This window comes from Lacerta agilis, chromosome 1, assembly GCF_009819535.1.
Source record: "Lacerta agilis isolate rLacAgi1 chromosome 1, rLacAgi1.pri, whole genome shotgun sequence".
NCBI lineage: Eukaryota > Metazoa > Chordata > Lepidosauria > Squamata > Lacertidae > Lacerta > Lacerta agilis.
In genome coordinates, this window is record NC_046312.1 from 38,716,516 (window position 1) to 38,729,671 (window position 13,156).

At 45.5% G+C, this 13,156-nt stretch overlaps 1 protein-coding gene across 1 annotated transcript; it reads left to right on the forward strand.

Moving 5' to 3' along the window:
• Positions 1 to 1,362: 1,362 nt before the first annotated feature.
• On the forward strand, positions 1,363 to 10,120 carry GREM1 (gremlin 1, DAN family BMP antagonist). The gene is made up of 2 exons (XM_033144806.1): positions 1,363 to 1,703; positions 7,003 to 10,120. The coding sequence occupies exon 2, from the start codon at positions 7,004 to 7,006 to the stop codon at positions 7,568 to 7,570; it is 567 nt and encodes a 188-aa protein (XP_033000697.1). The 5' UTR covers positions 1,363 to 1,703; position 7,003; the 3' UTR covers positions 7,571 to 10,120.
• Positions 10,121 to 13,156: the final 3,036 nt, after the last annotated feature.

Below are 13,156 nucleotides of genomic sequence, written 5' to 3' on the forward strand. Positions count from 1 at the left end.
ATGATTTTTAAAAAGTGAATTGCATATCTAAGCAATTATCACCTCAACCAGTGATTGTGTGTCTTTTAGGCTACCATCAATGATAACTGGAGAGCCAGGTTATAGACAAAAGTTTCTGCCAGAGTGATGGTACGTGCCAGCGGCAATTGCACATTTTCTGTGATAAGCGAACATGATCCCTGATTGAACTTTAGCAGTAAAACTTCCAGAACATTCTTGTCTCCATTTGCCAACATTAACTGGCAGACCTAAACAACTCTAACAAGAGAGTGTCTGCCCCAGACATACATTTCTTGATGCAGATGTGAAGAACTCTTGCTGATAACAGTATCAGTTTAATTTAATTTAATTTAATAGTCTACTTTCTTGTGAGGTGGCTTTTAGAGTCTCCCAATAGCAGTCATCAGTGACACTAAAGGTAAAGGTAAAGGGACCCCTGACTATCAGGTCCAGTCGTGTCCGACTCTGGGGTTGTGGTGCTCATCTCGCTCTATAGGCCAAGGGAGCCAGCGTTTGTCCGCAGACAGCTTCCGGGTCATGTGGCCAGCATGACAAAGCCGCTTCTGGTGAACCAGAGCAGCGCACGGAAACACTGTTTACCTTCCCGCCGGAGCGGTCCCTATTTATCTACTTGCACTTTGACGTGCTTTCGAACTGCTAGGTGGGCAGGAGCTGGGACCGAGCAATGGGAGCTCACCCCATCACGGGGATTCGAACCGCCGACCTTCTGATCGGCAAGCCCTAGGCTCTGTGGTTTAACCCACAGCGCCACCTGGGTCATAATTGTGGATTAATTTCTGAGCATAAATGCTTGGGGCTGATTTGCATGGCTGCAATCCTAAAAACCTGGGATTCTGAGGAGGAAGAGGAGGGGGGGGGAATTTTCAGGTCTCTGGCTTGTGATCCTTCTGTGCACATTTACTTGCATACAAGGACCACTGTGATTATTGGAATTTAATCCAAAGTATGTGTGGGGAGGACTGCATGAATCCAAGATCTCTCAACCACACCAAGCTATATCACAAAGCCTGTGGATTGATGGTCCAGCTACACCCTGCTGTACGGCAATGATTTAGATTGTTTTTGTTTTGCTAAGTGTTCTTATTTTCGAAGCGTCTAAAGCAAGCCTGGGTACCGTACACAAGATTTTAAAAGCTAGCAAAAGCCTCTTAAATAGCTCGAGCCCAACTCCAGCAGAGGCATCAGTGTCGGGAGGAGGAGGAACCCAAGAGAGGGAGACTATGGCCCGCTGTCTTTGCCGATGGGTTCCGCCCCCGCCAGTCGCGCGTCCCTCAGCCACGTGGGGATGCGGGTAGCAGCCAGTGGGTCCCTCGCCCGCCAGCCCCGGACTGACCTGGAGGCTCAGGGAGGAGCCGGGCGTCGCTTTCTTGGGAGAAAGGAGAGTTCTCCTCCCTGGCGGGAGTTGCTGGAAGCGTTTAGGGGGCGTATTGGGAGGCGGCCGCTAGCCAATGATCAGGAGCGCTGCTCTCAGCTGGCAGGCATTTAAATGGGAGACAGCGCGGTGCGCCTGCAATTCGGAAGCGGGGCCCGAGCTTTCCTTGCCTCTCCTCCCGATGGGCTCGAGGGACAGGGAGCAGAGCAGCAGCAGCAGCAGCCGCCGCCCGAGCCGTCACCCCGCGCACTGAAGCGCCCCACGCCGGAAAGGAGCCGCGGAGCAGGGGTCGCTCTCTGCCCCCGCGCAGGTGAGGTGGCAGCGGAAAGGACCCGGGGCTTCATTGGGAGGCTTTGGGTTGCTTTACGCCGGGGTGAAGGATGGCGACTGCCGCTCTGCTCCAGGCAGGCAGGAGGCGCTGGGTTGTAGCCCCCTGGAAGCAGTAGGGTTACTCTGGCGTAAGGGAGTAAAGTGAACTGCCGGTCTGTGTATTCTGGGAAGAATGCCGACTCTGGGGTAGGATAATTTAAATTAGATTAAGGCCTGGCATCATGGATAATATGTCGAATATATTCTATGAAATACAGTACCGAAGCTCTTACCTTTCCCCGTATCTGTGTAGCGCCTGACCAGAGGGGAGCCGCTGGAATCCCCTCCCACCGCACTTTTTCCATCGCTGGGTTTTTTTTCGGGGGGAGGGGGGAGACGCATCTTGGCTGGCTTTTGCCTCAAATAGAAGCAATACCATTTTCACGCGAGATTTATAGCGCCGCCCTATAGTGCATATTTACTTGGAAGCAAGTGCCATTAACTTCAACGGGGTTTACGTACTAGTTAGTAAACATAGTACTTCAGACCGAACAAGTTCTCTCTGTGCACCTGAAATTCTACTATTGACTCCATTCGTTGGGATGCTAGCTAAAAATGGGGATCTCCCAACCCTGCACTGACAATGTTCGCACTTGATGTTTTTTTCCAAGCTACAAGGTGGCCCGGGTTGCTCGAGGAAACCTCGGCTCCTTAAAAGCTCGTCGGGTTGCCAACGACACTCCCACGGAAAAAACAAGGCCCACTTGGTTCAGGGTGCCCAGGATGCGACCCAAGTCCGTCTAGTTCCCCAGTAAGCCTGTGCAGTGCAACCTCTTCCCCCTTTACTGCGCTTCCAAAGCGACCGGAATACCCCGCGGGTCGGTTCAAACTACCCGCTCGATTCGCAACTGGCTCTCCCCGAGGCTTTCTTGGGCGCCCTGTGGTGCCACTGCCTAATGGGCTAATTTAATCTGAAGGGCCGAAAATTGCTCACAGCCGCGCGGAGCAGGCCGCGGAAAACTCCTTTTAAAAGGATTGGCCCCTTGCAAGGGGGCGGGGGCTGGCTGACAAAACGGGCCCTGCTGCGCCGAAGCGCATTTAGCATGCAAGCCTACTCTGAAGTAACTCCCACTGACTTCAACGGGGCTTGTCCTTCGCGGTAGCCCCTTCGCTAGGGTCAGTGGGGCTATTCGAGGTGCCGGCGGTCACAACCGTTGCGCGGTAGCAGGACGGAGAGTTCGTCCTTTGCTCGCTCGGGGTTGGATTTGAGCCGCCCCGAGGGCAAACGGGCGCGGACCGTGGCGTTCGCTCCGGTGGCGACGGAAAGCCGTCGGTTCTCCCTTCCGCCGGGCGGAGCCGCCGAGGGGAGGCGGGTGTCTCCTAAGACCCCGCCGCGTGACTTACTCAAAACCAAACAAAACGTTGGCGGAGGCGGCGGCTGCCGCCTGCGCCTCTGGATGTTGGGCTTTGCGGGGCAACCCTAGAAACGGCCTTTCTTGGGCGAGGCTGAGCTGAGGGCGCTGCCCTGTCTTGGCGGGGAGAAAAAGAGGCGCCACCCAGCGCGCCGCCGGCCACCCTCTGCTGCGCCTCCTTCGCGGCGGCCTTTCTGGGTGGCAAAAGCAGAGGCAGACGCCGGGCATCTCCGAGGGGACCAGGCGTGGCTCTCTGTCCAGTACAGCAGCCTTCGCCAACCTGGGGTGCTCCAGCTGTGTTGAATCTCACTGGAAGTGCCCTGACTCTAATTCTCTGATAACAGGGCTTTTAAGCATTTGGCGAAGGCAACCTTAAAATCTGAAAAAGTCCATGCTGTAAGAAACCTCCCTGCAGTCCTGGCTGGGGGCACTTGTAATCTTCAATAAAGTCTTCCTTTAGACTGATTTAGAAACCTGATCTTTTGATAACATTAGAATCTGTGTCTGCAATTCACAAACCACTGTCCCTCAGACAGCCACACAGTTCTGTTAGATCTGAATCTGGAACCTGTGTGTTTCAGATCAGTCTGTTCTCTGTCTCCCCCTCCCCTCCCCCCCAAAAATCAATCCTTAAACTGTGAAACACATATTTTTAGACCTCAGAAAAATGACTGGCAGTCCCTACTTGCAAGGGAACAGACACATGGAAAGCAGTTCTGGCCTTTTCATATCTAAAAAGAAATTGCAAAGCTTCAGGACGATGCAGAAAGGAGCAACTAAACTTCACCATCTTTTTCCTGTGAGAGGTTAACAGTGTAGTCATATGTGTATCTGCTCACATCTACTTTCAAGTAAGCCCCATTGCTTTCAGTGGGACTTGCTTTCTGGAAAGTGTACATACAGGGCCGGTGCGTCCATTTAGGCGAACTAGGCAATCACCTAGGGCGCCAAAATGGAGGGGGCACTGGCCAGGCTTGGGTGGGGGTGCTGGACGGGCTAGCAGCAGCTTCTCCGCTGTAGCGGAGAGGTAATGCTTGCCCCCTACACCACTTCCCGCTAAAGCAGGCTTTGGCAGGGGGGGGGGTGCCAGAAGGTGGTCTCGCCTAGGGCGCAAGAAGCCCTAGCACTGGTCCTGTGTACATAGGATTGCTATCTAAAGCGCTTTAGTTTTTTAAAAAGTGAGTAAGATGGGGCGGGCCACAAACATGATATCTAAAGTAGCAAGTGGTGTGGAGTCAATTCTCTTTCAAATCACTTCAATTTGTAGCACCTAAGGAAGGTGATGTCCTTGCCTTGTATCACCATTCAGCTGCCTACCCCCTGCATTTTGCAGTTCTTCAACCATTTGCTTGGAACTGAGAAGTTTTTACAACTTAGGTGGGGACGTTTTCTGATAATAATGGCTGGATTGAATATGATGTATTGTATCCATAATGGCTCTGAAGGATTGGGGATAACCCACAGAAAATAGTGGGGTGGGTGTGGGGGACGAGAGGGAGGTACCTTAGCCTTAGCACTACGACGAACACAAGCCATTGAGTTGATTTGTTAGTGAAGTGATCACTTTCACCTTTAATCTTTTATATTCACTGGTTACACAGAAGTAGTTCAAAAGCAGACAACACAGGATAGAATTTTCAGTATATAATAATATATAAACACGCACCAAACTTTTAATGTAAAAGAAGAGTCCTTGACTGCCAATGCTGTCTGCTATGCCAACCCAAAATACGAGCTTTGTCCTGGAGGCTTTTAGGTAATTGTTGCTAATAGCAATATTGGTGTTCTTACTCCTCATAGACCATCTCGCTTTCATTGCGATTTCCTTTAGAGCTGCGGTCTAATGATGGATTTAAAATAGAGCCTTTACTCAAAAGTGCTCGGGTTTCAGCTATTGAACTTAACAGAAGAGAGGTTGGTCTAGGTCAGTACTGAGCCCTTTGAAAGCCTACACCAAAAACTTTCTTCTGGAAATGGGATGAAGGTATGCAGGCTCTCCCCCCCCCCCTAAAATGTGTGCTTTGCTCTGTGAATGTTCCTGAAATAGGAATATACTTACTGTTTCCTATTATATTTATTTACTCTAGTGTTGCAAGCTAGAACTTTCAGGCAAGAACATGGCTATGTTTCTTGAGCGGGTTCAGTGTGCGTGTATGGAAGTGTGTAATGGAATTGTTAGTCATCAGTTGTATGTTTGAAATGACACTAAGTTGGAACACTCAAGTCTTTTATACTGCCAACATGTTCAGCTTCTATTTCTTCAACTTCCAAGTACATTGGCTTAGAATCTACATAGTAGTTATGAGGTCTCCCTCACTGAGTGTTGCTGCAGAATGATCACAGCAAACTTAAACATAATATAAGTATTTAAATAAAAATAAATCTGTTATCCAGCCCTAGAGTTAAAGAGTAGGGGAGGAAAAATCTTGGTTCTGGAAAATGCCTTGCTTCCAGAAAAGCGGGTCAGAGCTGTTGCCTTTTCCATCTGCAACTGATCAGGAGAGGCCTTTTCGTCTCTCAGCGACAGAGAGGTGGGCTCTTGTTTTCTGACTGCAAAACAAGTCCTATTGCAAATGTACAAAAGTGATATAACTGAACTAGTTCAAAAATGATGGCACAGTTCTAATCCATGTTGCATGAGCGAAAGGCAGCTGCCACAACTGATGTTTCCCTCCCTCTTCAGTCCCCTGAGTGTGCACACCCCCCCTTCAGAATCTTGAGGGTGACCTTCTGAGAATTATGGGATGTCTTGTGGGGCTACTGTGGGAGGAGAGAATCCCTGGAAGCATGGAACTTTGAGCAGTACAAGAATATTTTGCCTAGTTTTAGGCCCTTTGCCCTCCTTCCACTGCCGCCCTGTAAGTCACAGTCTGCAATGTTCAGTAAATCTCTTCTGAGCCTCAGCAGGGACTTTTTAGGGGCTACAGGTGGGAGGAGGGGAGGGAGAATATTGGTTTCCTGAGCCTACCATCCCTTTGTCCAACCCATTGGGTGCAACTCTAAAAAAGAAAGAAAGACAAGTTTACAAACTGATACAGCATATACAGTATGACATAAACCAAAGAGTCAAATATGATCAGTGATTATGAAGTCACAGGTTGATAAAGTGATTTTCAATATAATTATAAGAGCACACAACTAACAGAATTATATGATGGGCAGCTGTCAAAAATCTGTTCCAGCTAAGTCTTCAGAAATACCAATGTACTTTGAAAATCCAAATCTCTTATGAGAACATCAATGAATTGCTGTGACCATCCATGTGTATGCCATTGACAAAGCTTCTAATCACATATGGAAAACTCAGACTCCTAAATGGATGAATTTCACATAGTATTCCCTGACAGTCCTGTAACTTATTGCAATGCCTTCTGCATGATGCAGGATGCAGCTGTTAAGTGTCCTAACTGGTGTTGGGATATTGGCACATATTTAACCTGTTCCGTGCCAGTTTCTCTATTTTCCTGCATGTTTTTAACCTTGAAAGCCTTGCATGGTCAGGTATCATGCTGGAAGGACAGTCTTCTGTCCAAATACAAACCCATTTTCCAGTTTAGGTCAAGTTAGCTGATGCTGTGGCTTATGTCATATACACGACATGTTCAGGCAGTGGCAACTAGGAGCCAGGTTTTTCTGTCAGTAGTCTGTGATAAAATTGGCCCTCACATTTCCAGATTTTACCTGAGGGAAATTCCATACAGGTTGGAATCTCTCAAGTTGCTAGATTTAAAAGAGTAGGGATTCGCTTTACTCCCTGTCCTTTTTCTCCCACTCCTGAGAGGAGGTTGGTATTTTCACTAGCTTTGGGACAAGGGATAATGTGATGCACGGTGTGCAACTTTTTAGCTGATGCCATGTGAAATACATATATCCTTTCTCCCTCCCTAGGATGAGTCGCACAGTTTCTACAGTTGGTGTCCTCCTTCTGTTTGGACTTCTGCTGCCCACAGCAGAGGGGAGCAAGAGGAGCCGTGGAGCCCAGGGCGCCATCCCTCCGCCTGACAAAGATAAGCCCAATGATTCGGAACAGACGCCGCAGCAGCCGCCATCGCCACCGCAGCAGTCAGGCGCCAGAATCCGTGGCAAGGACAGAATCAAGCCTCCACCTGCTGAAGAGGTGCTGGAGTCGAGCCAAGAGGCGCTGCATGTCACTGAGCGACAGTACCTGAAGCGGGACTGGTGCAAGACACATTCCCTGAAGCAAACCATCCACGAGGAAGGCTGCCACAGCCACACCATTATCAACAGGTTCTGCTACGGGCAGTGCAATTCCTTCTACATCCCCAGGCATCTCCACAGAGAGGAAGGCTCCTTCCAGTCCTGTTCCTTTTGCAAACCTAAGAAACTCACCACCATGTCTGTCACACTGAACTGCCCGGAGCTTCAGCCCCCGAGGAAGAAAAAGAGGATCACGCGAGTTAAAGAATGTCGCTGTATATCCATAGACTTGGATTAGGAGGCACCATGATGGGTGTTCCAGTTCTTGCCCTTGACTACAAACGCCGAAACCCAATCTGTCTGAATGGGACACAAACAATAGAGAATTGCAACAAAAACAATGTATGTGTATCTGTGTGCAAGTGTGAATGCCAATACATCAATTACAAAAGCATGCATATGGAATAACACCACTACTTGGAGTGCAAGTTGTCACCTGTTCCTAGGGTCAGTGTCTCACTAGTTCACCTGTGTGCTGGGGTTCCTGCACTTCCATTTCCCACCAGCATCTGTGCCATTGACTTGTGTACCTGTTGCAAGTGAAAGCATTGATGTGCTCTAAGTCCAGTGTTATTTTTTAGAACAAAATGTTAACAGGGATGCAGTGAGTAGACTGTTACAGAAATGCCCCTTGTAAATAGTGTTCAGTAAAGGGTGCAGTTATAATTGGGAATGAATGTTCAGAAGCAGCTTTGTTTGGATGGAAAAACACAGCCACTAGCATTAGAAGACTTTTAAAAAGGTAATGGGCAAGAGAAGGAAAAGAGAAAGTACAAGAATTAAGAGCAACAAGGGAAGGCAACGTGCATATTGACTCTACTGATGCTTTGAATGTACTTTAAAAACATTTTTGAGTTAAGAAGTAATTGTCTTGGGGTGCTGCATTCTTTGACTATAACTGTAGTGTTTAATTCCATCATTAGCTTTTAGGTTTGCCGTAATAATTTGTCTAAAATCTGTTAATGTATGTGTACACATCTTTTCTATCTCCATTATTACTATCAGGTAATTCAGCTTAACACAGAAAGCACAATTCTGCAATGATCGTTTGGGACTTCAAATGCAATAAGCATACAAAGCTATATATACTTCAGAGCTTCAATGGGGGCTGTGTGATAGATGCTGCTTAGTCTCTGGCCCAAAGGATGTACTGCCTTGCCCATTTACCTTGCATTACCCATGTTATCTTTGATTTTGGATTTGCTAAACTTTAGGTGCTGTTGGGGGATGGGATGGATGTGTGGCAGTGCTCAGACTTTCCTTCAGCATTTACTGAATATAAGGGCCTTTTCTCTGAACAGCTCTTGAACAGTCAGTTCATGTATAAACATGTAGCAGTAATATATGGTGAATATTGCCTTTTCTCAGAACAGAACAACCTTGAGAGCGAAAACTGGTTTTTAAGTGTAAAATTCATTATGTATTATTATTACATGGTTTGTAGCTGAATTAATCTTTGACCAATTCCCCCTATGTATGATAGGATACCACCTCTTGTGCCTCCCCTTTGTTTTATTTTTATTTACATATACAGATGTGCCCACCTCTGTTTCCATCCCCATTGTAAACCTCTGGCCTTTATTTATATTGTTGAAGCCCCTGGAGAGATAGACTGGCTTTTGAAAGTATAAACACATTAACCAGCTGTCTATGCACAGTAGGTAATTTCTAGTTCATACCACAAGGAGAGGACAGGTATTTATAGAAATAAAACACTTATTTGTCTGTAACAACAAGGAGCCCGCCAATAACATGTCTGCTTAATAAGCAAATGTATTCATATAAAAAGCATTCTGGCTTTTGGCATATCACACAGTCATCAAATATACCACAATAAATCAACCCATATTTATAACCTAAACTACCCATTTATCATTTAACTGTATTGCTTCTTGTTCCATCTGTAGAGGATAAGTCAACAACTGTTTTTCTTGTTCTTTTTAAATGTTTCATCTTGTTTTAGAGGCTATAGCTATATCCTCTAGTTAATTATTCCTCTATTAAGTTGTAGTCCCTTGCATAACAATTAGGGGGAACCTCTTTCTATAAAACCCCCCAATTCACTGGGACCTTGACAAGCATGATCATCCATAGCCAGATGCCTGTCACCATACTTTCACATGCAAATTTATTTTTTACTGCCTTCATCTATACCAGTAACAGATTGCAAACTTGCATATTAGCCGTATCAGGATCACCCACTGCAATCTCTTTTTATAGGTATTATCATACATTTATTTCTGTGTAGATCATTTTTAAAAGCCTGATTTCTGAGTTTCCACTGTGTGGAATGTGAATAGATAAACAGAAAGATATTTAATGGTTTTGGCATTTCCATATGATCAGAGAGCTTTCCTCTAACTACTTCTTAGAAGGTATCAAGGTTAAAACACTCCCTTTTCCTTCTGAACTCTTGGGGACTTTATTTTAATTCTTGTTTCTCTTCCTATAATTCATATACAGCTCTCACCAAGCAATATATAGTTCTGGCTTTTTAAAAGTTTTAACTTTCCATACAGCACATTTTTGAAGCAACGACTTGTAAAATAATTTAAGGTTTATAGCAAGGTGGAGTTGGTTATCTAAGAAAGAATAATAGAAGATCCCTATTCAGAAAAAAAAAATATATGTTGATTTCATAGGCAGGTCATTTATGATTCATTTTTCAGGTTTCAAGGAAACCAAAGATGCAGCTGCAAATGATTTCAAATCAAACCATATGTACTGTACTTAAATCTGACTTTCTCTTATAAAACAATGAAGAGGAACCCAAGCTGCCATATGTTCTGTAGAATCTCACAATGCAACCTTGATTTTGTAACTTGCCAACAGTTTGTTCACTTGCTATAATAAACAAGTTTTTTAAATATATATATATATATATATATATGTTGAATTGCAGGCTAAAATGAAATTGCAAGAGTTTTAGAACTGGGTTTTCAAATGGGTAAATATGAGAGAGGCAAAAATGTCCAATTCCGATTCTTGGCATAATGGCTTTAGCTACATCTTGCAAGACAGCCAAGAACAGTGGTAAGGATTCATTTAGCCACCACAGGCAAGGGAATAGGATTATGGTACAAGTCGGACAAGCAGTAGAATAGTTGGGGAAAGCGTGGAATAAGATTTCCTAACTTGGTATGCAGTTAAGGTAAAACAAAAGTATCCTCCTGGGGCTCTTAAGATTCCTACATGGTCCATATCCCAAGCCCCATTTCCTCTTGCCTAACATGCTGGGAACAGATGGGATGAAGCGGGAGGTTATTTGAGTACAACAGCAGGTTTCTTTTTAGCATTGTGGGTGTTTATGAATTGGGACAATACCTTTCACAAAACCCCAGCAGCTGCTGCAAGGGAATCCTCTGTCTGCAATGAAGCCCCTTGACCATGCCATGGGAGATTGCTGGGAACTGCAGCTACTGGTAGCTCGTAAATCTCTTAGTAGTGGTGAATCCTAAACCGTAGACATACTTCATGACTCCCCGTAGCCTTCTAAGACTATGCAACATTGTCATGAACTCGTTGGACACAGAGAACTGGTGGCAGGAACCAGCTTGGGAGCCGCCAGGGGAAGAAGGCTCAGAGCCTCTGTGGTGGTGGGACAACAATGAGTGCTCAGAGGGAGAAACCTGGGAGGTGTCAGAAGCTGAAGGGGGAACAGGGCTTAGTGAGCAGGGAGAGCCTGTGGCAGAGAGCAGTCCAGAGGCAGAAGCTGAAGCAGGAGAGGAGGGTGTCCAAGAAGCAGAGATGAGTCTAGCTGGGGAAGAGTCACGGGTGTTTCCCCCTCCTGCTGTGACCAGCTCCCCTCCCCTCTGGTCTCCCAGAACCAGGAGAAGCATGAATTGGGCAGATAAGTTAGTTTTGTGCAGGTGCAATCTTGGATTGCTTGGTAAAAACCCTGGAAAGAGGGAACTTTTGACAGCTGTGAGTAGGTGGGGACCTTTAGTCCCATCTACTGCTTCGTGGGGGCAAGACCTACCAGAGTTGAGTTGCTTTGCTCATTAGGCATAACACTCCTGTGCAGATCTCACCTTTGCTAGTGAAGTTAACACCAGCTTGCTTGGTGTGATTTACTGCTGGCTCTCTCCTGTCAAAGTGAACATGAATTTTTTTTTAAAAAAATCAATACATACATTTTTTTTGTTCTGCACCCCCCCATTCACTTTGCTTAACATTAAGAGTACTGAAGAGTTCTGGGAAACGCAAAAGCTTGCTCAGTATTTTGCAACGTTTTGGGTGGCCATACTGAAGGGATTTTGGAATTGTTCGATATAAAAGTGGCAGTTTAATCTAGAACCACATATGCTAATGTAATGTAACCTGCCTGTTCCTCTGCTTAACTCATTTGGCTCATTTGGGTTTCTCTCTGCATGTTGGCTTGCAGAAAATTGGCCAATAGTACCTTAGAAGCAGGGGTGGGTCTACTATGGAACTAAGGAAGCTTAAGCTTCAGAGCGACTAATGCCACAATGCTTTTAAAAAATTGGGTTTAGTCGACCAAATATGAATCACACAACTGATTTTTTTGTTGTATATATCACAAAAATCCCAAAGTTTGAGAGTTGGTAGCACAGGTGTTGAAAAGGCAGACTGGCACAGTATTTCGAAAACTATAAAGTGTATAACATTTTCATTCACGCCAGTGACTTTGACATGTGAGATAATCCAGTTCAGCAATTTTAATCAAAATCTGAGATATAGTAGTTTTTTTGTTTTGTTTTGTTTATGTGATCTATCATAGAACCACATTGAAGAAGATAACACTGGTTATCCAGACCTCGTTGCTGGTTGCAAAGGGCCCCCGAAAGCCGTTCAAACTTCAGGACCCCAAAATGTATGTCCGCCACTGCTTAGGAGATGACATAATTGTCCCTGCTGTGAAATAATTTGTGGTGCTTGGTCCTAGTACCACTATAGCACTTCTCACCAGCAAGTTCTCCACCAGCTCTTTTGTAGCTGTTGTGTCCTGAGAGATTGCAAAAGTAATAAATGTATTAGTGCCCAATGCACCCTGTACTTATTTTATACCGGGAATTTGATGAAAGGTGATGTGTTGAATGAATAGATGAACGAATGATGATACTCAGACTTCTGATATTTGCCTACAAGAGGCCACCTATTTAATTTCATTTGCTTTCTATTCCATTGCGGAAGACATTTTGAAATGCCTTGCTTTGCAACACTATGACTAAGTTTTTAAGTCATACAGTTCAGCCTACTTATGGTCACACACAATGGGCAGAACCCAAGCAAGCCCCTTTCACCTGTTATAGATCTGAAAGAGATTCACACAAAGGGGCAGAGGAGCCATGCCACTGGTCTGCCTAGATGTCTCGTGACTTCCTGGGCACTGCCTTCAATGCCATGTGTTGAACATGGAGATCTGGGCCACAGAAACCTCTCTGTGTGGGCATCTGTACATTATAGCTTTCCATGGAAGCTGGATTCCAGGATTCCAGTAGAAGTCAATGAACATAGGCTTCCCTGGCTTGGTTGTTTATCCCCACAAGGTGCAGATATTGGAAATAGTATCAGGGTAGCCACATGATGGAGCTGAAGTTAACAGCAGCCCCTCTTAATTCATGCACCATGCTGTGTCACTGCTAGTCACTTGAAATGAATACTTTGAATTGGTCTTAGGTGCTGTGCAGGGACCTGCTGAACTGTGACTCATACCAGTTTTCTTGCATGGCATCTTAATGGGCTTAGTAAAATGCACCCACCCCAAAACCATTAACATTAGTTCTCAGTTGCAATCAGTTTTTTCTTGGCATTTTACAATATTTCCAGACTATTTTTACTTTAAAAGACAGTGTTTTCTGTA

What these genes read in the sequence shown, in the direction of transcription:
- GREM1 (XM_033144806.1), top strand. Translation starts at nt 7,004, where the DNA reads ATGAGTCGCACAGTTTCTACAGTTGGTGTCCTCCTTCTGTTTGGACTT.